The sequence below is a fragment of the Fringilla coelebs genome (assembly GCF_963513975.1).
Source record: "Fringilla coelebs genome assembly, chromosome: 14".
NCBI classification, from domain to species: Eukaryota; Metazoa; Chordata; class Aves; order Passeriformes; family Fringillidae; genus Fringilla; species Fringilla coelebs.
Window position 1 is genome coordinate 18,148,566 of NC_140040.1, and position 27,377 is coordinate 18,175,942.

General features: G+C 42.7%; 1 protein-coding gene across 4 annotated transcripts; it reads left to right on the forward strand.

Moving 5' to 3' along the window:
* LRP3 (LDL receptor related protein 3) lies at window positions 1-27,049 on the forward strand. 4 transcript variants are annotated; one of them, XM_084215322.1, is made up of 9 exons: window positions 360-409; window positions 1,037-1,222; window positions 1,972-2,034; window positions 5,284-5,331; window positions 13,217-13,355; window positions 21,632-21,840; window positions 22,105-23,191; window positions 24,765-24,897; window positions 26,216-27,049. In XM_084215322.1, the coding sequence occupies exons 3-9, from the start codon at window positions 2,028-2,030 to the stop codon at window positions 27,020-27,022; spliced, it is 2,430 nt and encodes an 809-aa protein (XP_084071448.1). In that variant the 5' UTR covers window positions 360-409; window positions 1,037-1,222; window positions 1,972-2,027; the 3' UTR covers window positions 27,023-27,049. The 4 variants fall into 4 exon arrangements, with proteins under 4 accessions (XP_084071447.1, XP_084071446.1, XP_084071449.1 ...); XM_084215321.1 differs by lacking the exon at window positions 1,037-1,222 and having other exon boundaries at window positions 1-409; XM_084215323.1 differs by lacking the exon at window positions 1,037-1,222 and having other exon boundaries at window positions 3-409; window positions 1,972-2,050.
* Window positions 27,050-27,377: the final 328 nt, after the last annotated feature.

Consider the following 27,377-nt stretch of genomic DNA (forward strand, 5'->3'; position numbering starts at 1 on the left):
GCGGCGGCCCCTCAGGTGTGCGCGGAGCGGAGCGGGGCGGCGCTGCGCTCCCCTCGCTGTCTGGCCCGGCCGCCGCAGCCGCTCGGCGGGCCTGTCACGTGGGGCAGCGGCGGCGGCGGCGCTGCGGTCTGTTCTCTGCCACCTGCCCCGGAGCGGCAGCGCGGGCCGGCCATGGGGCCGCCGCCGCGCCGGGCGCCCGCTCCACTCCCGGCTCCCCGGCGGGCGGGGGCACCGCGGGCCGGCGGCGCCGCCGACGACTCCTGCGGCTCGGCGTAGCGGCTCGGCGGGTGCGGAGCCGCCGCGGTTCCCTCCGCGCTGAAGGGCAGGCGACAGCGACCCGCCATGGAGAAGGCAGCGGCCGCGGAGCTCCGTCAGGGCGCGCTGGCGCCGCTCACTGCCATCTGCCTGGGTGAGTGCGGCCCGGCCGCTCCCTGGCGGCGGGGCACGTCCGGGCACGGCGGGGACCGGCTCTGGGGACTGCTGGGCCCCCTCCTTCCCTGCGGGAAGTGACCGCGGGCGGGGGGCGCGGGATGGGACGAGGCTGCACCGCACCGAATCGTGCCGGCGGAGCCCCCTCCCGTCACCCCGCTTCCGAACGGGCCGAGGGCCGGCGCGGCCACGGCTCGCTCAGGCACCGCTCGGGCTGCCATGCCCGGCCGCTGCCCGCCGGTGTGGGGCCGCGTAGAGCCCATCGCCTTGCCCTTGGCTCTGGAAGCGCTGCCATAACCTCGCACAGCCCTGAAAAAAAAAAAAAAAGTTTAGGGGGCATCAGCGGTTCTTCCGTGGGCCGTGAGCTTGTGCGGAGTGCGGTGCGGGCAGGGACTGCCCGGACCTTCTCTTGAGTGGCAGCGGGAAGAAACATTTCCTCTCCCTCCGTGTCTCTGCCATATTCTGCTCTCTTCCCTCCCTTCTGCTTGAAGCCGTTGCTTTCCGCTCTGCTTCTCAGCAGGTGTTAATTTATGGCAACGTGATGAAGCGTATTACTGCTTTCCAGTCTGTCAGCCCGTTCAGTCAGGGGATGGTTTTTGTTCGGCAGAAGCGTTGGCGCCTGGCTGTGACTAGAAGGAGCGAGCGACAGGCCCGCGTGTTTAACAGGAACACGTGAAGTTAGGAGCTGCTGGAGCTGACTGCTCCGCTCTGCCAGAGGATCCTGGTGGGGCAGCGCAGTCCGGAGCAGCGGAGCAGTGCTGGGGCTGCGCTGAGCCCTCCAGACGCTTACTTGGTAAACTGTCCCAGCTCCTTAATCCAGAATGCTTTCACCCACATCTCTTTGCTGATGAAGTGGATTAGAGTTAAATTTTAATAATCCCGAGTGACAGTTACTATTCGTTATGCAGACAATCAGAAAGGGATATCTTGTGGCCAGACTGCTTGTTCTGTAAAACAGTCTGCTTGTTTTTGTAAAAGTGCTTCCTTAACATCTGTGCTTACCTAGAAAAATGTAGGAAGTTGAAGTTTAAAGGTTGCTGTGGTTGTTTCAACTGTATCTATTTTAATTAATGGAAGTACAATGTAAAAAGCTAGCTAAACTATGAAACAGTTTGAACATCCAGGTCATACAACTCTTCTTTTTTGCCGAGTCTTAACAGGATTTCAGAGGTGTGCACAGTATGAGGATTATGTCTGCTGCACTGCTTATTTAAAGTTATAGAAAGATACATATAGACATATTTTCCCTGTATCAATGAATTTCTTATTGTTTTTTGGGGGGTGTTTTGGGTTACTTAAAATTTTGTTTAGGTTTTTTTTTTTTTTTGTGGCCCAGTCCGACCTTTGTTAAACCTGTTATTAGTTGACATAAATAGCATGGTTATTGTTAAAATGACTAATGAGATAATAAAAGGTTATGTAAACTCCAAAGCTGAAGTGAGAACACTTCTAGTGTTTAGGTGGGTGTTGTCAGGCTGAAAGTTTAGTAGATTTCTGCTTTCTATGACTTCTAGAATTTCACTGTCTGGCTCTTCTTTTCAGCTGGAATGTTTTATTCCTATTCCTTGCACAACTGACAGTAGTGGAAGTTGAGAAACATGAGAGGTGGGAAGCTTGTAAGGTATTTTGCTTCAGTGAACCCATAAGAACTTAATGCTGCTCCCTTAACTATTTTTGTGTTTTACTTCCTGCTTGTCTGTCCTTTCCTTTCATCCTTGTTTTTGGTTCTTGCTTCTTGCCCTTCTTTCCTTGTTTTCCCATGGCCTGTGTGTGGGTGTTTGGTGTCTGTATCAATGCACTGCCACTGACCATTGCTGTGTGACCTCATCTGTAAACTGCTGCTCCAAAGGCTGGAATTGGGTTTGTTTCAACTGTTCTTTTGTGAAGTCATTTTGTTTATCATTCTTGAGAAATTCTGGAGGACATAGAAAGTTACCAAATAAGAAGGAATCAGTGAAACTGATGTCTCTCCTTCTGGCGGTGAGGAAAGCCTGGTAGCCGTCATTTGGTTTGGAGGTGCCAAGATGTAAATTTCCCTTTTGATCCAAATAGTCACTCTCCAAGCTGAAAACTTCACCCTGAGAATTATTTAGCAATCCAGATGAATGGCACAGTAAGTTTCCTGCATGGAGTTCAAGCCTACTGAACCACTTCAGGGATTTTTTTCTGGCTTTCCCATAACTGCTCAACAGTTCAGAAAAAAGGCATCTAGGAAGCTTTCTAATACTCTCACCTGTTTTTATTTTGGCAAGAGACAAGAAGATCAGCAGGGAATGCTGTTTTTTCTTATGGGCCTCTGCCAGTTTCAAGAGCTGGGTGCTCGTTTAACAGTGCTCTTGTGGTTTGATTTGATGGTCTTGAGTAGCAAAATGGGTATTGGAAACTGTAAGCTTATTCAGTTGCTTGGGAAAATATCTGGTGTGAGACTTAGATTTTATTTTAAAGAGCTATTTTTGCTGACTTCTTGGTATAAAAGGGTTTGAAAATGAGAGTGAAGAACTTGCAACTGCAGCCAATAAAAGTTTTCTTCAGAGATAAATGAGTATTTTTGGGGATTCTCTTTCTTAGGTATCTGCCAGCTGTGGTGTGCAAGGCTGGCCATATGTATTTGTGGTAGTAAGCTAGGGCTCTCTGTTTAACAGTCCTCAGTAATGCAGCTCTGAGTTGGATAATTCCACTCTATTATGCCCCTTGATTTTATCCTGCTTATTTCCATTTAAAGGGAAATCCCCTTTTAAGCCATGGGAGGAAACCTTTGCTCCAGAGCTTGTTCCTCTTATGGCTGTTGGGAGCATTCAGGTAGGAAACATGAAGAAAGATTTACAATGGTAGTACAGACCCAGACTCTTCCATACATTGTGTCTTCAAATACTGCTTTCAGTTGTTATGCAGAGTATGTTCATGTACTTTCTTTGGAGCAAAACCAAGTATTTTACTTCTCATGAATATAAATTTGTGACATAATCATGGATTAATTTCATCTCAGTCTTTAGGACTATATTACTATGGTTACAGAAATAGTGGCACTTCAGTACTGGATGAGGAAATGTGGTGTTGCTGTTACTGGTGTGATCTTGAGTTTGTCACTAACGGATGTGCTGTTTGCCAGAGTTAGCAGGGTTGTGTTGTTTCCTGGTACAGGATAGTGTTTTTGCTCCTAGGTACTCTTACTCACCTAACAGAGCAGACTAGCACTGTGAAAGAAGAAATAATTACATGGCACGTTGTTATTGTCATATAACAAATATTACAGATGTTAGCTAATTATGTAATAAAACCAGTGTTGTTAGGGTCCCTTGAACATCATAATAATGCTTATTAACACAAGTCTATGGCTCAGGTGTGATTCTCCTCAAGCTGTAGCATTTCATACACTGCCATTTAGTTGCCCTCCTTGTTTTTTGTTTTGTGTGCTCCAAAAAGCCCAGTCCCAAGACTGTTTAGAAGGAGGGGGAGGTCACTGCCCTTGTCCCTGAGGTAGAGCCCTGAAGTCTGTGATGAGTGACCCCAGGAGCAGTATTTCTCTCCTTTTTGCAGGGTCTGGCCTCAGCCTGAGGTCTGTAGCATTCCTCCCAAAAGGAGAAAATCCAAACTCTGGATAGCCAGATAAAAGCCACGGAGGGACAGCTGTAGGCACCTGGGCTGCTGCAGTGTGGTGACTGAAAAATATGACTGGGCCTGAATTGGGAAGCTGAGGGATTGTTTTTTATTTCCACCCCTTTAGTACTTTTTGTACCTCTTGTGCTGTTTAAGTTATAACAGAAGGTAGTGAGGGCAAGGGTCATTGTTTTGGGATGTGTTTAGACAGTGTAAAAGACAATGGGGGCCCACACTGAGCCATAAATAGTGTTAATTGTCAGCTGCTTCCTAAGTGACTGTTGTGAGCAGGGACGGTTTCTCTTCCTCTCTTCTCCTATTGTTGTTTTTTAAATGATGTTTTAAACTAAATTCTTGCCAAGAGATTGCCTATTAAAAGATTTAAGACTTAACACATGCAAAATAAAGCTGAGTGAGTGCTTGGGCTGGGGTATTGTAAATTAAGTTTTTGGTAATGTGTTAAACCTTTCTAATTTTTTTTTAAGCATTTGTCATTTTACTAATAGGCTATCTTTGTAGATTACAGATTACTGCTGACATTACTGAGAGCAGTCAGTGGGACACGCTGTAATTTTTAAAGAACGTGTGGGGAAATTAATAGGGAACTACATGTTAATGCTGACTTCTGGAGCAACAATGACACAGGACAAATTTTCTTTGGCAATAACTACTCTTTCCAGATCACTTTAATGGTATACACTGTGAGAGGAGACTTGAGAAAGTGAAGAGTCTTTGGAACTTAATTTGCAAGTCAGATATGTATTGCAAGTACTGCCTCATCCTGTTTTGATTGTATTAGTGGACCTTGTTGAAAACTTCATTGCTTTTGCTTAGTCGAGGCAATCATGTTAGCTTTAGCAGCTGATTTTCAAGGTGACATTTACCTGGGGGGAGGAAACTTTGCTTTATTTAGAGAAGCATTTAAGGATAATAATCGTGTTTTAGTGTGATTGTTCTTCTGTGTTCCGCAATTAAAATTAATCCTATGGAAGATAATTTAAAATAGATTGGCAGTTGTTTCTTTTGGTAGCATGTTTCAGAGATACTAAACTTCCATTGCGTATTGACTTGTTTTAGCTACAGTGAAGGGTAATAGTTGATTACACGACTTGCCTGTGCAGATAAGCAAAGTTCTTGTTGGGAATCTGCAATGCATTTGTGCTAACACCCCGGCAAACACCTAGGAATGGTTAACTATTGACTGCCACCCTGTACTGCTAGAATTTGTCTGAACATTATTTTTCTGTCTTTACACAGTGAATCTCTTCCTGACTGGGAAAATAGAAAGTGCTGTTACCTCATTAGGTAAGACGTACTTCTTACCTCTATTTACTGTTTATTTGAGCTGTTACTGTTTCTTCCCCATGCAGAGAGATGTTCTAATGAAAGAGTGACTTTTTAAATGACATTTGCTTAAGACAGACTAACGATGACATCTTAGGAAGTTTAGGACTTTTAAGTCTTCCTGGGCTTTGTCGCAGTGTCCCAAAGGGTGAGGGGTCACTGTCCCCAAGGCCAGGGTGGCTGTCCCACTGTCCCCAAGGCTGGGGTGGCTGTCCTCAAGGGCAGGGTGGCTGTCCTGCTGTCCCTGTGCTGGGGCTGTCCTGTGTGTGCCCAGTGGGGACAAGGCCAAGGTGCCGTGCGGAGGCTGCGCCGCCATTCCGGTCACTCCTGGCCCTGGCCCTGTGTTCTGGTCACTCCTGTCCCTATCCCTGTGTTCTGGTCACTCCTGTCCCTATGCCTGTGTTCTGGTCACTCCTGTCCCTATGCCTGTGTTCTGGTCACTCCTGGCCCTGTGTTCTGGTCACTCCTGTCCCTATCCCTGTGTTCTGGTCACTCCTGTCCCTATGCCTGTGTTCTGGTCACTCCTGGCCCTGTGTTCCAGTCACTCCTGGCCCTGGCCCTGTGTTCTGGTCACTCCTGGCCCTGTCCCTGTGCTCTGGTTACTCCTGGCCCTGTCCCTCTGTTCTGGTCACTCCTGTCCCTGTCCCTGTGCTCTGGTTACTCCTGGCCCTGTCCCTCTGTTCTGGTCACTCCTGTCCCTGTCCCTGTGCTCTGGTTACTCCTGGCCCTGTCCCTCTGTTCTGGTCACTCCTGTCCCTGGCCCTGTGTTCTGGTCACTCCTGGCCCTGTGCTCCAGTCACTCCTGTCCCTGGCCCTGTGTTCTGGTCACTCCTGGCCCTGTGTTCCAGTCACTCCTGGCCCTGTCCCTGTGTTCTGGTCACTCCTGTCCCTGTCCCTCTGTTCTGGTCACTCCTGGCCCTGTCTTCTGGTCGCTCCTCGCCCTGTCCCTGTCAGGCTCTGAGCGCTTTGGCCATCGCCCTCTGTCACAGGCTGTTGTCATTGGTGGTGTCACTGTCACTGATGGTTTTCTCATCTGGTTGCTGTTAAATTGTAAATTGTTCCAGTAACAGTAAATTGTTATCTCAGCCCCTAATCTGCATTTCATCTCTCTCACCTGAGGGTTGAGGGATGGGAGTGGCTGCGTGGGGTTTATTTTCCAGTTGGGCTTAAACCACAACAGGATTATAGACTGCATCATTGTCAGTGATAGATAAAAATTGTGAGCTTGAGGCTAAGGTCGTAGTGCTGGGTATTTTTAGAGGAAAACTCTGTGTTTAGGAAGTGTGCCTCAGAGCACCAAGTCAGGGAGAGTGGCTCATTCCTGAAGAAGCTAAAACAAGAATATTAAAAATGTCTCATGAATGTCAGTGTGGAAATCTAACCAGAATCACAGCACTTAGTGTAATTTCCTTCTCTCTAGCAGTGCTGTGACTTACTGACATTATGAGAATATTGCAGTCAGGGTCTTCTTAGTGATAGCAACCTTCTGGTGACTGTCAATCCACCATCATATGTGTAGATGTACTTTATTCCCAAAGAGGCTGCAACTTATATTAAAACTGAAAATGGCAAATAAGGGAGATGGAAGGAAAGGATATTGGAAAACAGAAAAATAATTCTAGGACAGTAGATTGAACAGTGTGGGAACTTGAGTGTTCAAGTCAAAGTTGGGGTTTGAGAGAAGGTTTAAATCAGGAGAAGATAGAAATTTTATGATTAGATAACCTGTTTAAGTTAAGCTTAGAGGAAGTGTGGATAAACCATGCAGGACGTGCTGTTTGCAAGACAGTATTTTCCATTCTTTCACTGGAAAAAGTACAGAGTGTCATTTATGTCCTAGTATGTTCTGCCTGGATGGTTCTTTAGCTTTTGATGGAGTTTGGCATCTGTTTGGTGTATGATGCATGAGTTTACAGAATGTAAATTAAGTAATTACACAGTTGCTTACTTAGACTGGTGATACTGCCCCAGCCTAAAATACATAGAGTTTCTTCCAGTTGGCTCTGCTGCTTTTTAACACTTTTTTTTCCCCACTAGAAATAGAGTTGTAACATCCGGCTTTTATTCCGAAAGTATGCTGAAAACCTCAGAGTATTGTAGCCTTCATGGTTTTTTTGTCCTCATCCAGTTCTGAGTTACCTTGTCTCCTGATGGTGTAACTGGAGCTTGGGATGAAAATGCTCATCAAAGGTCATTGCAACAGAGGGATCCATCCACGTGTAGCTTCTCTTACCTGTGCTCACACAAGGCCAGGCGGGCCTGTCAATCGAGCAGCATGAGCTCAGGTTTTGTCACATCTGTAGGTGGAACCCTTGGACTCTGCCTTCACTGCCTCTGATCAGGGGCAGAAGCAGCCAGCTGGAGACTGGGCAAAGCAAAGGGGAGCTTGAAGTCTTCTTTTTCCACAGGCATAAGGGATCTGCATTAAAGCATGTGTGCAAGCCCTCCTTGAGGGAGCATTGTGAGAACTTGGGGAGAGTTTCCTGCTGACACTGAGAGAGCTACTTGAGGAAATGTGTATTGCCAAGCATTTGGGTTTGAGAGGACATTCCTTGTAGCAAGTGCAAAATAACTTTTATCCTGGAGCAGATGGTTGGGATGTGCTCCTTGTGACTGGTGCAGAAGAATGTGAAGCTGCAGGATTTATTTTTGTCTGGGATTGTCTGAAAATGTATTCCAGCACAGCATAGTACCCTCAGTTCTGTCCTTTGGTGAAGCTTAATGTATGTTTTATTGCAGTTACTCTTGTAAAAATAAGAGTAATATTATTAATGTAAAGGTTTTGGAAATGTCATTCCATGTATTTGTGGCATACTTAACTGGCAGAGGGAATCTACTGCTGTTTACAGTAGAAGAAATCCATTTGATTGTTACAGAAAACCTCATTAAGATTTATGCCCTCTTGACAGAAGCTCTCTGAGCTCAAATCTCTTCTGGTATCTCTTTAAAGTTTGGGGTTTCCTTTTTCTTTGCTTTTTTAGTTTTTGTTGTTGTTGTTGTTTAGGGCTTTTTTTAACTGTGGAAGATTCATTATTGTCTGTTTTCATAATTTATCTTTTCTTTAAAAGCACCATCTTAGTAAGATTTTTGGTGTGTTAATTGAACAATCCAGGAGTTGGTATTTTTATGTTTCTTCAGTAATGCTAAATGTGGGAAATTTAAGCAGTTTGGAGTTTTTAGTGAATTGGGATTTCACTTTTCTTCTAGGTTTGTGCAGAAAGGCTGTGGAAAGACACTGAATTGTTGAAAAAGTGTTATCACTATTCTTTTGTGTTGTAACTGATGATAAGGTCTTCAGAATCCAGGACTGTGCCTTTCTATTTAGGAACTTCCCTTTCCTTTAGATGTTTTGGCAATTTGAACAGGCTTTTGTTTGTTTTCCTTAAGGAATCACAGTGTCATGCTGAAACCCTAAGTACTTATTAACACAGTACTTAGGCATGTGTGTGATTTTGCAGACTTCATGGCCAGGAGCTGAGGAGGGAATTGGGACCCTTTTATTAATAATGAAGCCCCAACAGTATAAAATTCTGCCCTTGTGTGGTTTTACCGTTTTGTTGTCAGCACTGAAGGCTTTAGTAAAGGTATTTCTTTCAAGATTTATGTGTGTAGAAAAAGAGCTGCTGAAAGCTGTGCTGGGTACTTCACCTTTTCTTCCTTGCAGCAGTCAGTGCACCAGGAGTGGAGGGGCAGACGACTGCTTTAAGGAGGAGGTCGATTGATGTTTGCAAAGCCTGTAGTAATGAGTGTTGGTGGGAAAAGAGGCATCAGAAACAGGAGGCAATTAAGTGAGGTTCAGGTAAACACTACAGTCAGTAGTTTTGGGAGGTGTGTATGTGTGTGTCCCCAGTTTGCTCCAACAGGTTTAGGGGACTGTGGACATATAGTTGAAACAGTGTAATTAAGTTTTGGCAATACTGTCTTGGTGTCATTCGTAATGACAGTAATCATGTGTGCCCAAAAATCGTTCCTGTATCTCGGAGGTTCTCTGGCCAGGAGTGGTGTCTGTGAGTGTGGTGTGAGCGAGTTTGTGTCTGTGAGTGTGGTGTGTGTGAGTTTGTGTGTCTGTGAGTGATGTGTGTGTGTCTGTGAGTGGTGTGTGTGAGTTTGTGTCCCTGTGAGTGGTGTGTGTTGAGTTTGTGCCTGTGAGTGGTGTGTGTGTGCCTGTGAGTGGTGTGTGTTGAGTTTGTGCCTGTGAGTGGTGTGTGTGTATCTGTGAGTAGTGTCTGTGAGTTTGTGTATCTGTGAGTGGTGTGTGCGCGTTTGCTTTGGCGTGTGTCGTTCAAAAGCTGCCCGAGCGGCCTGGGAGATAAGGGAAGCTGCAGGGACGCCGTTTCTAGCCGCAGGCTCGGTGTCATCTCCTCCGGCCGTTCGAGAGGAAGCAGCAGCGATCAGCCATTTCCAGCGCTAGTGTCGGTCTGTCCCCACCCCGCGGTTTCGGGAGCCGCGGACCCCGGGAGAAAAGGGCGCTGCCGCCCGCTGCGGTTCCAGCCGCTCCCAGCCCCGAGCGTCCTGCCAGCCGCCCTCTGACTGCCCTGCCTCTAGCGAGACAAGTGCTCTCCGTGAGCTTGCAGCCCCCTGAACTCGCAGAACTTCGGGCAGGGCTCCAGCGACAGGAGATAAGCCAAGTGAGAGATAGCCGAACGGAGGGGGCGGTGGAGAAGAGATTGACACATTTCCCCTTTGTCCTTTGACCCGCATGCCCGAAATCCAGGGCACCACCCTGGGGGCTGTGCCTGCAATTTTTGTTTGGGGTCTTTTCTTGTTTTGGGGAGTCCACAGGCTTGAGCAGTTTTGTATTTAGTCGTTATTTGCTGTTGTTTCTTGTCATCGTTGGATTATGAGCTGTGAGAAGCAACGACATTGACTCGGAAACTCAGGAGGCATGAAGTGAAACTTTATTAGGAACTTCAGATACTTACAGACAGGATCGTTCACCCAAAACCTGACTGGTTCTCAAACAACACCCCTCACACAGTTGGTTTAATTAGGAACAGCACCTTCTTGTCCATAAACATCATGTACAACATTCCACATGTTCACAAACACCAAATGTACAGACTTGAGATAAGAATTGTTTTAATTCTTTTATTTGAGCTTCCCACAACTTCCCCAGTACAATGCCTGGGAAAGTTGTCTGTTTCTCTCTCTCTGACTAAACTGTTGCATCCACAGTCTCTGACTGTTGCTATTCTGCTTTTTAGTAAAGGGTTATTTTTTCACTTAATCTACTTATATTCATTACTTACTTGCGCCCCTGAGGGAGATAGCTAGACCCAGAGGCTTCTCCTTTAAATTGTCTTAAACCAAAACAGATATTCAGATTTGTGGTCCATTCAAATCAGGACCCTTTGCAAGAGCCAAGCAATTGTCCTTTTGATTTTGAGTAGGACAAGTCTGAAAAGCTTGATATGAGTCAGAGGGGATAAGGCCGTGGTAAAGTATTGGCAACAATAGCCATTGTCAGATGAACTGCCAGAAATGGCATGTAATGTCAGTGCAGCCCTTTCCTCGCTATGTCCTTAGATTTGCAGAGCTACAGTTCTTCTGTTGAAAGGAAGAATCTGTTTATTTTATCGCTTGTGTTTTTCTTGCCTCACATTTATATCAGATGTGCAATGTTAGTAAGAAAAAGCGTTTCTCACTGAAGACCTGAACTGTGATGTTACAGCAGATCCTCTACGTTAGGAACAACGTTATTCCAAAAAGAAAATATGCAGTGATATTACTTCAAAAAAGCTGGGATACTTAAGTAACTATTGCTCAGAGTCTTTGTAATTACTTCCTAAAACTGAGAAACAAGGGAGAATAATAGCTCCCCTAACTACCCTGATGGATGTGTGAATGGAAGTGCTCATGCAGAGCCGTCAGCCTATCAGTGGGACTTCCTCAGAATGGAAACAAAATAAGTTTTGTGTCATTTTAACTGTTTTATTGCAAGTACTATGAGTAATGGATATTAATCCAGAACATAATATGGTACAAGGGCAACAGAAATATTTGCTGTTACTAGAAGCTTCTCAATAGTGCTGTCTGCTTATATTTTTTCTTTCACTTTGTGGATTCGTTTCCTTCCCTTTTTGAAGTGTTATTAACCTGGCAGTTGGGAGATGCAGCCTTTCCAGCTCCTTTATGTGTTTGCTAGCTCTTGGTGCTCTTCTGCTACTGTGATATGTTGATGCAGTAATAAGTATGCAGAGGAACACAATTATAGACCTAAAGAAACTGAGAACTGCAGTTGAAAAGTCCTGTGGATCTTACATTTGCTTTTATGTTTCAGTAATTGCAACTGCATCTCAGTATTTGCCAGCATCTGGCATGGAGCTGCTCTGGTTTTAGAAATGTGATAACAAAAATCTTGTTCTTGTTTTTGTAACTTCATTACTGCAAAATATTTGTTTGGAAATACATGTTTTCATGTATTTATGTATTCTGCATGTTTTTGTGGCCTTTGAAACTAGTAGGAGTTATATACTTGTATTTCAGTGGAATGCTCTACCTGGAGAGTAAAAATAATAGCATTTTTATGTTTTGCCTCAGGTAAGTTACTCAGCTGATGCTTTTTGTATTCCTGTGGCTCCCACTTCAAAAGTGCTTAGTGTGAACACACAGAATAGTGCCAGGCCTAGGTTTCCTGGTGGGGATGTGCTGCAGCCCAGCCCCAAGCAGGAGCTCTGCAGGCAGCCCTGGCACCTGACCTGACTGCAGCCAAGCAGCTTTGTTGGTACTCCTTCCTTCCCTCCCTCCAGTGCAGCTAAATCTGATCCCAGCTGGGAATTGAAAGTGGTGTATTTGTGTGGCTGGATTTCAAGCAATACTGTAAATCTCTCATTTATAATGCAGTGTATTTGGATGTGTATATATTTGAGGTGACAAGGTATAGGCAACCTTTTTTTCCCCTTTCCTACATTTTTCAGCTACAAGAATGTAAGCTTCTTTCAAAAACTGAAATATTCAGCTGCAGTCCACAAGTCATGCTCTAGATAGTAATTTGTTTTAAAAATAGTTTAAATAGTATTTTTGGAGAATGTTCTGAATAGCTGTTGCATTGCTGAGAATTTTCCCTCTTGTAGTCTGCTTGGAGTATGTTTTCTTATCAGAACAGCTTTTCAACTTGTCCTCAGAACATTTAATTTTCATTTTTGAATTGCTTAATTAAAAATTATAAGTATTTGATACAGCCTGCTGTTTTCCATAGGAAGAACTAAATGTGCTTTGAAAATGCTGAGCTTTATTTGGCCTTGTTTGCTCCTTTCCCTGTCTTGAAATTTTTTCCCATCTATGTGGGTTCAGAAGGAATTTAGAGTACTTTAGTAATGTTCAGTGAAAACATTTAACATTGGACTGCAGTTTACTTTTCTGTGGGAGGGGTAGGGGTGTGGTGGGTGGTGGTATTTTTTTAACCCTTACAAACTCTTTATGTGGTTAAGAGAATAAACAGCATGTCCAGGAACATGTCACAACAAAATGAGCTGCTAGTTACTTTGCAGTTAATATGAATGTTCTTCACTTGCTGGGTGACCTACCTGGGCTTTGGGAAGCTGGTAAGAAGGATTTCTGTCTTACATCCTCTTGGCACAGCCATGCAGTCATATTGATTGTAGCCTGTGGTAGATTCATACAAGATTATTGATTGGTCCTGCATTGAAATGCAGGTTGTGCTTACCTACACTTGGTGTGAGTGTCTTAATTAAAAAACAGGGCAGGAAAAAAAGCAGTAAGAGGATAAAACTTTTGACTCTCATATGTCTGCAGTCTCCAGAAACTGATGAAAGCTCTTGAAGCTGATATGAATTGTTGATTAGGCAAAACATTAACAATATTATTTTTCTCCCTTTATTAACAGCTGCTTGCAGCGGAGAGCTGGAACAGCACACAGAGAGACGGGGAGTCATCTACAGTCCTTCCTGGCCATCCAACTATCCTCCAGCCATAAACTGCAGCTGGTACATCCAAGGAGATCATGGAGATATGATAACAATTAGGTATGCTTGGATATTTGTGGAGGTAAAGGATTGCTTTGCTGAAACAAAACAAAATGTGAGTTTACCTGATACACCAATGTGAGGCTGTCTTCAGAACCCCTAGATGATCAAAGACAGCTGAAATTGGTTACACTGGAACATGGGTCCAGGTTGGGCACCTCTCTCTATTTAAAAATGCTTCACTGTGTTTCTGTAGGCTGCTTCTGACATCTGTGATTACAGAAGTCACTTGTGGTCTTTTAATGTATTTATCTTCACAATGCCTGTGTGAGATTTCATATACCCCTGACATTTGAGGGAGTGGGAAACAGCAGTATATTTACTCACATTATAAAGTCCCCTTTCCCTTCATTGCATATAAATAGGAGTAGGTGAAGGCTATAAAACCTGCAACAGCTTCAGTGGGCATGTAAAAATCTTAGAGGAAAAAATAGCATTTTCACCAGTCTTGAAATGGTGCTATGCTTAATAGGCAGTTGAAGATAATTGTTGCTTATTGTTACTTGTTTACCAAAAGACACATGCTTTTCTGCTTAATATTTATTTCCAACAAATCAAATAATAGTTAGCATTTGTGGTACAATTTCAGCTCAATTCTAGAAAAATGCTATTCAATAAAGACTAAAATGTACTGCAAATGATTTGTTAAAAATGTTTAGGGTATAATATGAGCATACTGTGAATGTGCCTAATTTCTCTGGGCTTGTGGTGGGATCCATCATGAGCCAACAATTTCTTACTTAAAAATTAAAACTTAGGAAAAGTTTTTTTGGGGAGTTTTAGCACTGTTACATTTGACACCATCTGCTCATTCTTTGCTCAGCTGCTTAAAAGGGTTGCAAAACCTCTTCAACTGCAGATGCTCAGAAATTGAAAACAAATCTGCCACAGATGCAATAATAGGAAGGCTCCACCATCCATAGTTCAAAATAGGAACTACTCACCAAAAGTAATGAAGTAAATACCTGCCAGCATTTGAAATTCATAAATAGAAACATTCTTTTAAATCCCATTACGTTTCATTGGATGTGGGGAATTTGTTTCAAAGCAGAGATTGTTGGAAGCTGAGAAAGCACACGAATGAGACACGGGACTTGACTGGAGAATAATGCTGCACTTCAGGCTATGAAAACATCCCAGTCCAGTTAGAGTTAGGACTCTCTTCTGCAAGTGTGAGTGTAACAGAGGCTAGAGAAACAACATATGAGGTGTGGCAGCTGGTAATAATGTGTGTACAATTTACATGTATGCACAGCAATATGACTTGCAAGATTTCTGAATGAGTTTGTTTTCTCTCACTGAGTGCACAGCCATATCCTGCCCTCCTCTGCACATGCAAACAATAGGAACTACATGTTTACATCCCAGGGACTAGTGTTGTGGTGGTGTTTGTGACTATAAATGTGCTTGGAATGACTCACTCCAGTGTATGAAATGCAAAATGTTACAGCATCTGAGGATTCCTTTACATCCTGCAGTGGCAAGGATGTAAAGGAAGGAGCTGACTTGCCTGGGCTAGGAGGTTTCCAATGCAAACATGTTTTCTGCTTTCCAGTTGGATATGCTTCTTATTCTAACAATGTATTGGTAAGGGCATAGGAGTAGCTTTTTAAATTTTCCTAGGAAAATCAAACACACTTCTTGTGCTAACATCTGCATTTTGAAAGGTTTCAAAAAAGCCCATCTCCTTTGTGTTGTGTTACACAGTATGCACTTCCTTTGATCTTGAATTCTCGTTGACAGCAAGACAGCAGTGTTATGTAAGAGATATATATAATGAGATACAGCAGGAGTCATTAAGGGATAAAATTGCAATAGAAAGTATTTTTTATTTCTAAACTGTTTTCACTATTTTTTATAAACTATTTTATTTCACTATTTTTGCAATTTCACTATTTTTGCAAATTGCAATAGAAAGTATTTTTTATTTCTAAACTGTTTTCACTATTTTTTTATAAACTATTTTATTTCACTATTTTTTATAAACCTATTTTTTCAGTAGCTTTCAGTAGAACAGTGACCAGATCTACATGTGTATTTAAGATGCTGGCTTCTGTGGCCATCTCCTTTAGAAGCTATGTCTTAATGTCTGTCTTTCATGTGTATATTGATTTTCTTCAAATTTCTTCATATCCTCACATTTCCATGCCTGTGGTTTTGCTTTATAGTTTAATTTTTATAAATCCTTGAGGGAGCTTTCCCATGAACAGGAAGTATATATTCTTTGTGCTTATATCACTCTGTATGCATATTTCAGTACTTTCTTTCAGGTTTGTGTGTCTGATGGAATGGTTCTGTTGAGACTGTGAACAAGCCTGTAGCCACTGTTTTCCAGGACCATGTTATGTCTCTTTAAATTCAGGTGATCAGTTGCTAGCTATTGTTTTGGAAACTGCTTGATTTTTCCACCCATTTTCTCTATTTTTATGCTTATTTTCCCAGAGAAGCCATGTAAAATCATATAAAGGTGTCATATGCAGTAACTGCCTCTGTACCATCGTTTGCAGGCTTTATAGGTTTATGTTTCCTCATATCTATGAAAAAAAAAAATTATTTAGCAGTTGCTGTTACTTGATGGTTGTAATTAACCCTGGTGTGGGTAGAGTATAAATTTATTATTTTATTACTGGAATTTAGGGGACTACAAGTAAAAGAATGTTCAGAATTCAAGATAAGAGTATTGAAAAGCAATCTACTTAGTGACCCACTCAAGCTGTCTCTTATTAATTGAGGTGAGGGGATCACCTTCATTGGCTTTCACTTCATTGGCTTTGAAAAAGAAATTGTCAGATACCATTTGAGTTTCAATTTCTGCATAAAATTGAGGTCTGTTCATGTATTCTTGCTGGTCTGTAATTGTGTGAAGTGTTAAAGGGACTGCTTCACAGTCTGTTTACCAAATTCATAGTGTTTCAGAACTTGACATTAATTGGAGAAAACCTCACAGTAGCCATTTACTTGCTCAGCCTTTGAAGAAATAGCCCCTCCTAGGCAGTGTCTCTTGTCTAAGGTTATGCAGTTAGCTGCTGCTTGGGAGCTGGGAGTAGAATAGAGCTTTCCTGACTTCAGGTCCTCGTGCTTCAGTGGTTAAGCAGAAGTTTTTAATGAGCCAATTAAGTCATCAGTTGTTCACAGTCTACACTTTCTGTGAGAAGTTGGCAAATAGAAGTAACTTTTCTTGCTTAATTGGTTGGTTGATTTTATTTTGGGACTGTGCTTTACTGACCTATCCATAATATTTATTCTCCAATTTTAAAATATGTTTAGAGGGCCAAATTGAACATTTACTTTTTTATTTATTTACTAATTGCTTTCATTCAGATTTTGCATCCCATGTTTGTCCTTTCCCAGTTACTAAGACAGCTTTCTTTTTCTTTAATCTGTAGTCCCTCGTGCCTAAATTACTGAAAGGGTTGTGGAGAATTCCCTACATTATTTATAGAAGTACTTTTTTTTCCTTAGCTGCTACTCTTCCTTTCAGTGCAGATGGCAAAAAACTAAGCTCTGCTAAGCATTAGTTTTGCAGGAAGCACATTTTTCTCATATATATATATAGATTATTAATGTGTGTTTATGGTAGTCTGGTTTAATGAAGTACTTTCCAGCAATGTAAAAGTAGATAATAGGAAGATACCATGGTAGGCTGTTACTTCATGTGAGTTCATAGGCAAAAGCTGATTGATGTATATGACTAATACTGTAATTTCTTGTAAACTCCTGGAGGTCTGCTCACTGTTGAAGGTAACTTCTATTTCAGTATCATACCACTGGAAAAAGAATCAGATGAGTTTACTGATTTCTGCAGAATTTAGTAAAAACAAGACTTAGTGCTGCATTTCTCAGTTCACATTGAGTTGTTCTGATCCTCAAAATCTGAATACTTTCAGTGTTTAATTGGCTATTGTTGTACTTCTCTATAAAAATGTGGAAGAGACATTGCAAGAGCAAGACAATAGCATCTTTCAAGAGAAACAAAACCTGCAAATTTTGGTCCAATAATTTTGACCTTGTACACCAGTCTCCTTCTACATTCTTGTTTTGTTATTGTTTTGGTGATCCACAGGTAGCAGTGAGAAAGCCTTAAGGGCCAGGCCATTTTAAAGGATGTTCTGTGATGGGTGTTGTATTTTGTTTACATTGTAGTTCTGGTGCTGGAATTACCAATGTTTCACTGCTTTTCCTCTCCCTGCCCTGGGAACTAGGGCTGTGTGCTCTGCTTGTGGAGAGGAAATAAAGCCTGAAGGCCAAGCAGGTTCTCTTCCCTTTGTCACCAGGTGCCAAGATGCCAAGGCAGGGAGCATTGCTCTGGAAGTGAAGCTGTGGGGTGGAGGGGGTGTCTGGAGCAGGGGTGTCAGGTGGGTAAGGCTGTAGTTGAGGGCTGGAATTTAACACCCTGTGCCCTGCACCTTGCATGGTAGGATGGACCCCTGGATCCCTGTCCAGTCCTGCAGAACTGTCAGGGGGCTTTGCTGGAGAGGATTAGTGACTGAGCAGAACTGTCTTGGCTTTTCCTCTCAAATCCTGTGCTTCCCTGCCCAGGATGGTTAAAAATACTGTGGCACTGGCCGGTGCTGCATGAGATACAGATGATGTTACACATGAGTACTCTCTGTTTCAGTATGGCTCCTGCTTCTTGTTTTGCTCACAAAAAATGTAGTTTTTTGATTCAAAAGGTCTGAGACTTCCCTCAAGATCAGTAATTACAGACCTGAGTACTTTTCCAAAGACTCTACAGTGTCTGTGTAGTCCTACAAGCAGTGCAAGCACAAGTTTTTGCCTGCATTTCAAATGTATACCAATACTCATTCAACCCTTTTGGTAGAAAAATTTGCATTCCAGTTTGAGAAAGCTCAGCTGAATAAATAAATGTTCTGTAGGTAGCAGGATTAAGTTATTCTTCAGAGGACTAAACAGATGTGATTAGAGATGATGAAAGAAGTAAAGCAGTGGAGGCTGAGTGCTGGATTCAGGAGTCTTGGCTAAAATAAGTCAGTTGGCTACTTAATGTCAGAGTAGAATGGCAGAAGCCTCTAACACAAAACCTTGTCACAAATGCATTATGAAGCCAAATTTTATATACTTACAATTGCAAACATATCTATTCATATTGTTTTCATATTTCTTTAGAAGGTAGTGTTTTTTGTGGTGAGGGCTTGTTCAAGTATATAATGCTTTTGGTCTTGTAAAATCACCATCAATGTAAATGAGGAAAAATATGCTTCTAGTAGGGGCAATAACTTAAAAGGCTGCTGAAATAGTGACAATTCCTTAATCAAAGGAAAGTTTGTTGAAAATACATCTGTTGATTAGTTTGCATAAGGGAGAACATAATTGCTTTGACTTTGCTTTGTCTCTTAGCAGAAGAAATTTTATAACTGCTGTGGTATCTATTACACACAAAACTTCACATTAGAGCTAGAACATACACAGAGAAATTGTGTTTGAACCTTCTGAGCACTTGGGATTAAGATGTTTGTTTTTGTAAAAGAGTTTGTTCTTATGAACATTCTGTATTACCCTTTTTGAACACCAAGGCATTTTTTCCAGTAGCTGGTGTATCTCTGAGAGTCATGAATCTGTTCAACACAGTGTTTCCTTAGAAGTCCATTCTGCCTCATCACCCTTGTACTCTGTGGCTGAAGTTTGGATTTGTCAATGAAGAAACGTGGGATTCTGCTCTGAATCTGAGATCCACAAGTGATGCTGAGGAAAATCAGTTATCCTCTGTATTTCTGGGGTTCTGCATTGGAAGCTGGAACTAAAGGTTGTTCCTTTCCACAACCAAAAAAAAGCTGTTTATTAGCAATGTGCAATACTAGACTTCCAAGGTGCAAGTAAAAGATATTAATTGCACACAAATGCAGGCTCTTGAGAGGTATTGCTGTCATCTGCAAAGGAGTTTGTAAACAAGGTATGTGCATGTAGCTGACTTTTCTGTACTCTTCCTTTGTATCAATCTTGAAAGTGTTAATTTTTTCTTTTTCTAGAAAGAAGTGCTTTTTAAAGTAAGTTATAGACAGCTTATTGTATAGGCAAATTCTCCCCTTGGGTTGTGCAATCTGTGTTGTGTAACCTTGCTATGGCTGAATTATTTACTTGATAGACAAAAGTAGCTCTTTTCAGCAGAGCAAGGAAAATGAGTGGCTGTGGGACCCAGCTGGAGTGCTGGGAGCTGGGTGAGATAGGAGAACAATTTGTTTGGATCTCTAAGGTTCATCATGGTACATCTAAAATAACTACAAAAGTAAAGCAACAAAAGATGCAGTAATTGAACTTGTTTGTAACATAAAAAAAAAAAATTTTAGTCATTCTTCCCCCCCCCCCTCCCCCCCCCTTCCCAGTTTTGAGTTTCCATTTCTTGATTTAGTGACTGTTCCCTTTTCTTAAAAACTTCTGTTGTTGGGCAGATGGGTATTTCTAACACTTAGTCAAAAAGTTTTCATTAAAAATTCCTATGAGCAATCCTCCAAGTCGATGATAGAAACCTTCCAGGATGTGTGGTGCCAAAATGAGTTGCAGAGAGCAAAACTGCTGTGGCAGCTCTCACATCTCACATAACAAACAAACTTGATGTGAGTACCTATAGCTTCCCTGATGCTATGGATAATTCCTTTTCATGATGCAGTGGCTGTTCACTTCTTGGTCATTAAAAATGTTTTATGCAGAACACCTGTAACAGAAATACTCTAATTTATCTTTGAATGGCTGAGTACTTAAATCTTTTTATTTTGGCTGCACAGTCATCTAAAACTTCCTTGCAAAATATGCTGGGTTCAGAAGCTTGATTGGGATTGCTTGTAGCAAAGAACTAAGTGCTGTGGGAATATTTCTTCACAGCTGGGAAGACACACAGAGGTTGGTGGGAGAAAGAGAAGAGGAAGGACATTTCTGGGTGGAATGTCCTTGCACATATGTTATTTGTCATCTCTTAATTTCCATTTTAACTTATCACATTCAGTGTTCTCTTACTTCTCATGCTCTTGCTGATAACATTTTTTCTTGAGAGTTTATTAAGCCAATGTGTTTGGCAGGACCTAGAGGTGTGGGTAGGCTGAGTCTCCTGCCTGATGAATTAGCTGGTTTATATAGTTGCTGTTCTTTCCCTTTCAGCTTCAAAGGTCAAGATCTGGCAGGCATTGACAGCCTTTTGTAAATACACATTGATATAAAAAAATTCTTTCCATTATCTTTTTCAAAGAATTCATCTTTGATGTTTGTGAAAAATCATTTAGGGAAGGAGTTCTGTATTTTGCAACAGCTTTTCTGCCTTTCTGAAAATTCTGTCTAGATATTTGCATGGAGTATGCACAGACTTCTACCAAGTTAATTTGGTGTAGCTGAATTACAGAAAAAAGGACCAAAATTCATTCCTAAGTGTTCTGAACAGTGTGCCCTTTCCTAATGAGTATGCTTTTCTGTGCAGTCTGCAATCTGCTATTGTCATTGCAGATTGCTGAATAGAAATGCAATCTGTTTCATCAGAGAACAAATACCACATATGGTTCCTGAGCCACAGGTAGGGATTATTATCCAGTTGTGTTCAGTGTTCTACAAACAGTCAGGGCTCCTCTTTGCACCAGATCAGCTGCTATTGAATAATCACTTGGGTTGTGTCAGTGGAAGGGCTAGAAATTTGACTCTGTTATAGTCTTGTTTGTTCTGCATTTGCATTCCCAGAAAGGGAATATTTTAATCTTGGAATTAAAAGATGATGGTGTTAGATTTTAGGTTCCCTTTCCACCCCTATTCTCTTCTTGGTCTCTCCTTGCCTATCCATAGCTCAGAGTGTGGATTTGTCTCTCATACTTAGCCCTTTAGGATTCTTTGTACTGCTTCCTATTGTTCTTTTTCCAAGACAGTAGTCAACCCTGTCATCCCTAGTTTCATAGCTTTTACAGTTGGAAATGACTGCTGAAATTAATCTACTTTCTGTATAATGTATTCTGGAATTTTGCTTTTCCTCATATCTGTATTTTATGAAGCAGTTTTGTTTAAGGACTGACTAAAAGAGGACTCATTCTTTCAGCTTTTGGAGCTACTTTGGTGTGATGTTGATGCTTATGAGATGGGTGCTTTTCCAAATTAGGGGATGTGCTTTGTTTCTGTATACTCAAGGTGGTATATAGAAGGTAGATGTTTCATTATCTTTGAATTGATACCTTTATGTCAGCACTGCTTGATGCAGAAAGTCAGCCATTAGATTCTGTTCTTTCTGTTAGGTTTTGTTCCAGATACGTGTCCTCTTTCTAACTTGTGCTTTCTTTTCTTCTGAACAGTTTTAAGAACTTTGATTTGGAAGACTCTCAGAAGTGTGCAGTAGACTGGTTGATGATTGGCCCATCTTCCAAGAGGGAGGAGTACAAAGTGTGTGGATCTTCCATACCTCCATCTTTCATCTCTGCAAGGGATCATGTGTGGATATTTTTTCACTCAGATGCATCAAGCTCAGGACAGGCTCAGGGATTTCGCCTTTCTTATATTAGAGGTAAAATCTTGTGGATTTGTTGGCATCACTTCATACTCTCTCTGGCAAAACTTGGAAGACAGGAGTACTTTTTTTTGACAAGCATCTTGGGCTGTTGGTGGTAACACTGATATTATTTGCATGTGGCTTTTTAACTGTGTTGCTGAAGTGTGCTGGCCTGACTAATTAGCTAGTGACATGCATGGTAGTAGATGTGAAAAGTGATATCAGATAGTTCCAAAAGTTTTGATACTGATTTTTTTTTCTCCTTATCCTCTTCCACAGGAAAGATAGGTCAGTCTGTGTGCCAGTCAGATGAATTCCACTGTGCAAATGGGAAGTGTATTCCCAGTACCTGGAAGTGTAATTCCATGGATGAGTGTGGTGATAACTCAGATGAGAAGAATTGCACTGTCCCTCCAACAGACCCTCCATCCAGCATCTGTCCCTCAGGAATGTTCCAGTGCAGCACAGGGCACTCCACCAAATGCTTGCTGAACGAGCTGAGGTGTAATTCAGTTAAAGACTGTGGGGATGGATCTGATGAAGATAATTGTCCTGATCTTTCCTGTGGCAAAAGGCTGGGTAATTTTTATGGATCTTTTGCTTCCCCAGACTTATTCCGTGCTGACCACAGCAGGTCGGACCTTCGTTGCACGTGGTATGTGGACACGCAGGACAATCGGCACGTTCTGCTGCAGCTCGACCTGCAGTTAGGCTACAATGACTATGTAAAGGTGTATGATGGCATTGGAGAGAGAGGTGATAAATTAATGCAAACATTTTCACACCACAACAACAGGCACTCTGTGAGTGTGGAGTCATCCAAGGGCCAGCTCACTGTCTCGTACCATGCCCGCTCCAAGAGCACTGGCCATGGATTCAATGCAACGTATCAGGTGAAAGGCTACTGCCTGCCTTGGGAGCACCCTTGTGGAAGTGATGAGGAGTGTTTCACAGATAAGCAGCATTGTGATGGCTGGTGGCATTGTCCAAATGGCAAGGATGAGGAGAACTGTCCTGCTTGCCAGAAGAATGAATACCCATGTGAAGGAAACAGTGGGCTTTGCTACTCGATACTTGACCGCTGTAATAACCAGAAGAACTGTCCAGATGGCTCAGATGAAAAAAACTGCTTTACTTGCCAGCCAGGAAATTTCCATTGTGGGACAAATCTGTGCATCTTTGAGACCTGGCGCTGTGATGGCCAAGAAGACTGCCAGGATGGAAGTGATGAACGTAACTGCCTGGTGATTGTCCCCAGGAAGGTCATCACAGCTGCTCTCATTGGCAGTCTGGTGTGTGGCTTGCTGCTAGTGATAGCACTGGGTTGTGCATTTAAATTATATTCTCTGAGGACCAGGGAGTACAGGTAAGTGTTTTGCTTTGTTGATGTTTTTATAGCTGTGGTGTTTTTTTCTGTTTTGTTAAAAGGAAAAGAGAGTTGATTGTTAACTAGAGAATTTGCAAAATACTGTGAAATCATATCCAAGGACCTGATGACAACTAAACAATAGTCACTGCATTAGGCTTAGAGAAGATTTCTGGGAGTAGTGAGTGGAAATAGCAGCTCTTCTGTGGTCTGTGAGAAGTATGTGGTTTTTGTGCAGTATGGCAGAATCTGTTTGTAACCTAATCTGCCTTTTCCTTCTCATCCCCTTGCAACAAACCCCTTGCCCCTCCCAAAAACTAGATGCTGAACTGCTACAGTGAAGTCTTCACTGAATCTGAATTGAACAACCCTTCATCCCTCCCCAAATACTCCAGTTCTCAGTTCTCCTTAAAGTGATGTCCTGCTGTGGTGGGGCCTATTCTCAGTGGGAGTTGTCCATGGTATAAGCTGTGCCCCTTTCCTCTGGTTCTGAATGCCTCATTTCAGGTGTAATGTTTGTTTCTTTGCCTGTGAGAAGTGGGGTTCTTCCTTGTAGGAGTCATAAGGGACTTTCTGGTTCCCATTTCCTCATGTGCACCAGCTCTGTGCTATGCTGCCGGCATTGTGTTTTAAACAGTGTGCTTTACATTCTCTCCTGATCAAATCTGCATGATGAGGGACCTGCAAAAGAGCTGCTGTGCTAAGGTGGGAACTTCAGTGCCTCTGTTCAGGCAGGACTGGCAAACCTCTCTGCAACTGCAAGCTGCCCTGTTCTGTGATTGTTTCCAGTTCTTAATGTCTTTTCCAAAAATAACCTTTGGGCCGTTGTTGAACAAGTTACTGCTGTTACTGGCACAACAATTACTGGCCAGTCGAAAAACTTCAGTTGGTACAGTGTCCAACCTGAGACTGCTGAGTTGGACAGTTTGCTGGTTTGATTTATTCATGTTTATACCCTGTACTCTCAGTCCTTTTGTTTATTTTTGCATCCTGATAAGATTTTCATGGAGCTTAGTGGAAGGTCTGTGGTTTTACTCCTAGCATGAGCCCTTTGGCTGTGCTTTTATATAGCAGATATTTTTGCCCCTGACTAAGGAGAGGAATGATGAGGAGGACTCCACCTTATCAGAAGGCTAATTAATTACTTTATTGTACTATATTATTCTATACTATATTACATTACATCTAAACTGAACCTGCCAAGCACCCAACTCAGCTCCACTGCACAGCACCCGTGACTGTCAGTGACAGTCCCCACACACACACACCTGGATCCAACTGGTCAGTGAATCAAAACACTCACACCAGAATCCAATTATCAATTCCTTTCAGGTGAGCAATCTTCCACAGTGCATTCCACTTGTGAACAACACAGGAGCAGTAAATGAGATAAGAATTGTTTTTTCTTTCTCTGAGGTTCAGAGAATGTGAAACCCAGGAAATATTCTTGGGAAGAATTGTGCCTTGCTTTTCTCTGTGAAGAGAAACGTGGCAACACTTTTCTACATTAGTGTCAGGGAGGCAGGACAAGCTGTTCCTTGTGTTCCATGTCTCTGTGTGCTTCTGTTCCCAGAGCCTTCGAGACTCAGATGACGCGGCTGGAGGCAGAGTTTGTTCGGAGGGAAGCTCCACCTTCCTACGGGCAGCTGATTGCACAGGGACTCATCCCCCCAGTGGAAGACTTCCCTGTCTACAACGCATCACAAGTATGCAGACACGTGCCAATAAATATTTCAGCAGCCAAACTGCTATAAATTAAATACAATCAATCTGGAACTGTATTTCAGTGGCTAATTATGGGGAAGTAATATAAAAATGTGTATGTGTTACATGGAGCTGAAGAGCCACAGTTCCTGCTGTGGGTAGTTTTGAACACATTTAATGTATTTGTATTAAGCACTTTTGCTGTATATCAAGACAGAATGAATAGAGACAGAGAGAAGGGTCACAAAGCAAATAGAAGAAAAAGGCTTTTCAAGCTGAAACTGTAAATACACCTGAAATGATAAGAAATAAAGTCTCCAGCAGGATTTTGGGAAAATTCTTAATTTTCCAAAATGATTGTTTCTCATTTACAGGTAAATTACACTGGCAAGCCACTAAGTCATTCCATTTTATTGCTAAGTACTCAGAAAACTACTTGATGGTGTCAGAAGTATCCATCTGAGATACAGTTCCTAATGTGATAAAACGCTTGTAATTTGTTACTCCAGTGGAAAATTAGCTTTCTGGGCAGAGGAGCAGAGCTGAAACCCAAAGAGGAAACACTGTCAGGGACAGAAGTTGTGGCTGCCCTTCCCTGGCAGTGTTCAAGGGTTGGATGGGGCATTGACCAACCTGGTCCAGTGGGAGGTGTTCACAGCAGGGAATTTGGAATTAGATGATCTTTAAAGGTCCCTTGCAATCTAAACCATTCTATGAATCCATGAGAGTCTTTTGGTACAGGCAGAGCTGTCTTTGGTTATAGCATGCAGGGAATGATTGGCATCTGACTCCATTGATTCAGAAGGCTGAACAATTGCTTTATTAACCGGTATTATATTGCATTAATACTATATTATATTAAAGAGATACTATCCTACAAAGAATACTAAAGAAAAACCTGTGACTGTCTCAAGACAGCCAGAGCACAGCTTCAAGTGATTGGTTATGGGTAATTAATATAAACAACCATCACCAGAATCCACTTACCAAATCCCTTCAGGTAAACAATCTCCCTAACACATTCCACATGTGCAAAAACAACAGGAGCAGCAAGTAGACATAAGAATTGTTTTTTCTTCTTCTCTCTGAGCTTCTCCAGGAAAAAACCTGGGAGAGAGAATGATCTCTCTCTGTGGAGAGAAGGTGAATGCCACATTTGGTGTTCTCAAATAGTTTGTTAGGTAATAGGCATTTAAGAGGCAAGCGCAGGGATCGAGTCTGAGTATTGTGGCAAAGTGGGAGAAGGTTCATGGGGAGGAGAGGGTTTAACATCTTTGGAGGAGTGTGTGTGCAATGCTGGTTGCTCCCTGTGTGTTGCAGGCCTCCGTGCTGCAGAACATCCGCACGGCCATGCGCAGGCAGATGCGGCGCCACTCCTCGCGGCGGAGCTCGTCCCGGCGGCGCCTGGGCAGGCTCTGGAGCAGGCTCTTCCACAGGCCTCGGGTGAGAGGACAGATCCCCCTGCTGACGCCTGCCCGCACCTCGCAGACCACCCTGGGTGACGGCATCATCAGCAGCGCTGATGGGGCTGCTCGGAGCCCTCCCCCTTCCCCTGCAGGACCCAGCTCAGAGGCCAGCGGCCACGCCAGGGGCCCACAAGAAGCTGGATGTAGCAGCCTGCAGCCAGAGACTGAAACTACAGAGCCATCGCCTTCCAACATCTTCCAGCCCAATATTTGCACAGCAGCACATGCAGAGCCTGAGGCTGGACACACCAATAAATCTTTAAGTGCTGACTCTGACAGAGAGCTTAAGCAGCCCAGTAAAGCAGATACAGGAAAGGCTTTCAGAGATCCTTTATCTGAAAGTGTTACAGAAACGATCCATGGAGGGTCAGTATCCAGGAGGACTGTCCCAGAGGACAGTAGTTTAAGTGGAAGTCATCCACTGAGTGAAGATCCATGTAGATTACCCTTAAAAAAGTGGGAGTCTGGTTATCCAGACAGCCCTGTGAATGTTCATATCCAAGTGAATGGACAAAACCAATGTTGCCCTAACTCATACCAGGAGGAGCCTTTGGGTGTTCATGCAGCTTGTTGCCATTCTGTGGAAGTGCCAATGTTACAGTCATCTACTTCCCTCTCTGAAAACAATACCAGTGATGATGAATCTTTACTTGTTTGCTAATAAAAATTTTTGTTTTGCCCATGTAAATTTTGTAGCTTCATTGTTTTTGTGGCAGGGCAGTTTGATGGTAGGTGGTATGTCTGTGCTCACTAAAAATGAGTGTGCTTTAATGCCACAGAGAGTGCAGTACAAGGCTAAATGGGACATGTTTATGTCACTGTTGCTATTCCTGAAACTGCAGTGGGGCAGAAGTAGGCCAGTATGTGATGTTAGGGGCTGGGAGAACAGGAATGTGTCACTGCACTTTGGAGGCATCTCCATCCTCTGGTATTTCTTTTGTACTTTACTCACTCTGCATTCAGTGTTTCTTTGCCTTTCAGTGTTCTTACTGAACTGGAGAACTCTGTTGGAAACT

Bases quoted from the DNA above. Each gene is read 5' to 3' on its own strand.
- LRP3 (XM_084215320.1), top strand. From the start codon at position 343: ATGGAGAAGGCAGCGGCCGCGGAGCTCCGTCAGGGCGCGCTGGCGCCG. The intron at 410-5,283 runs GTGAGTGCGGCC...GTCTTTACACAG, and splicing joins GCTCACTGCCATCTGCCTGG to TGAATCTCTTCCTGACTGGG. The intron at 24,898-26,215 runs GTATGCAGACAC...TGTGTGTTGCAG, and splicing joins CTGTCTACAACGCATCACAA to GCCTCCGTGCTGCAGAACAT.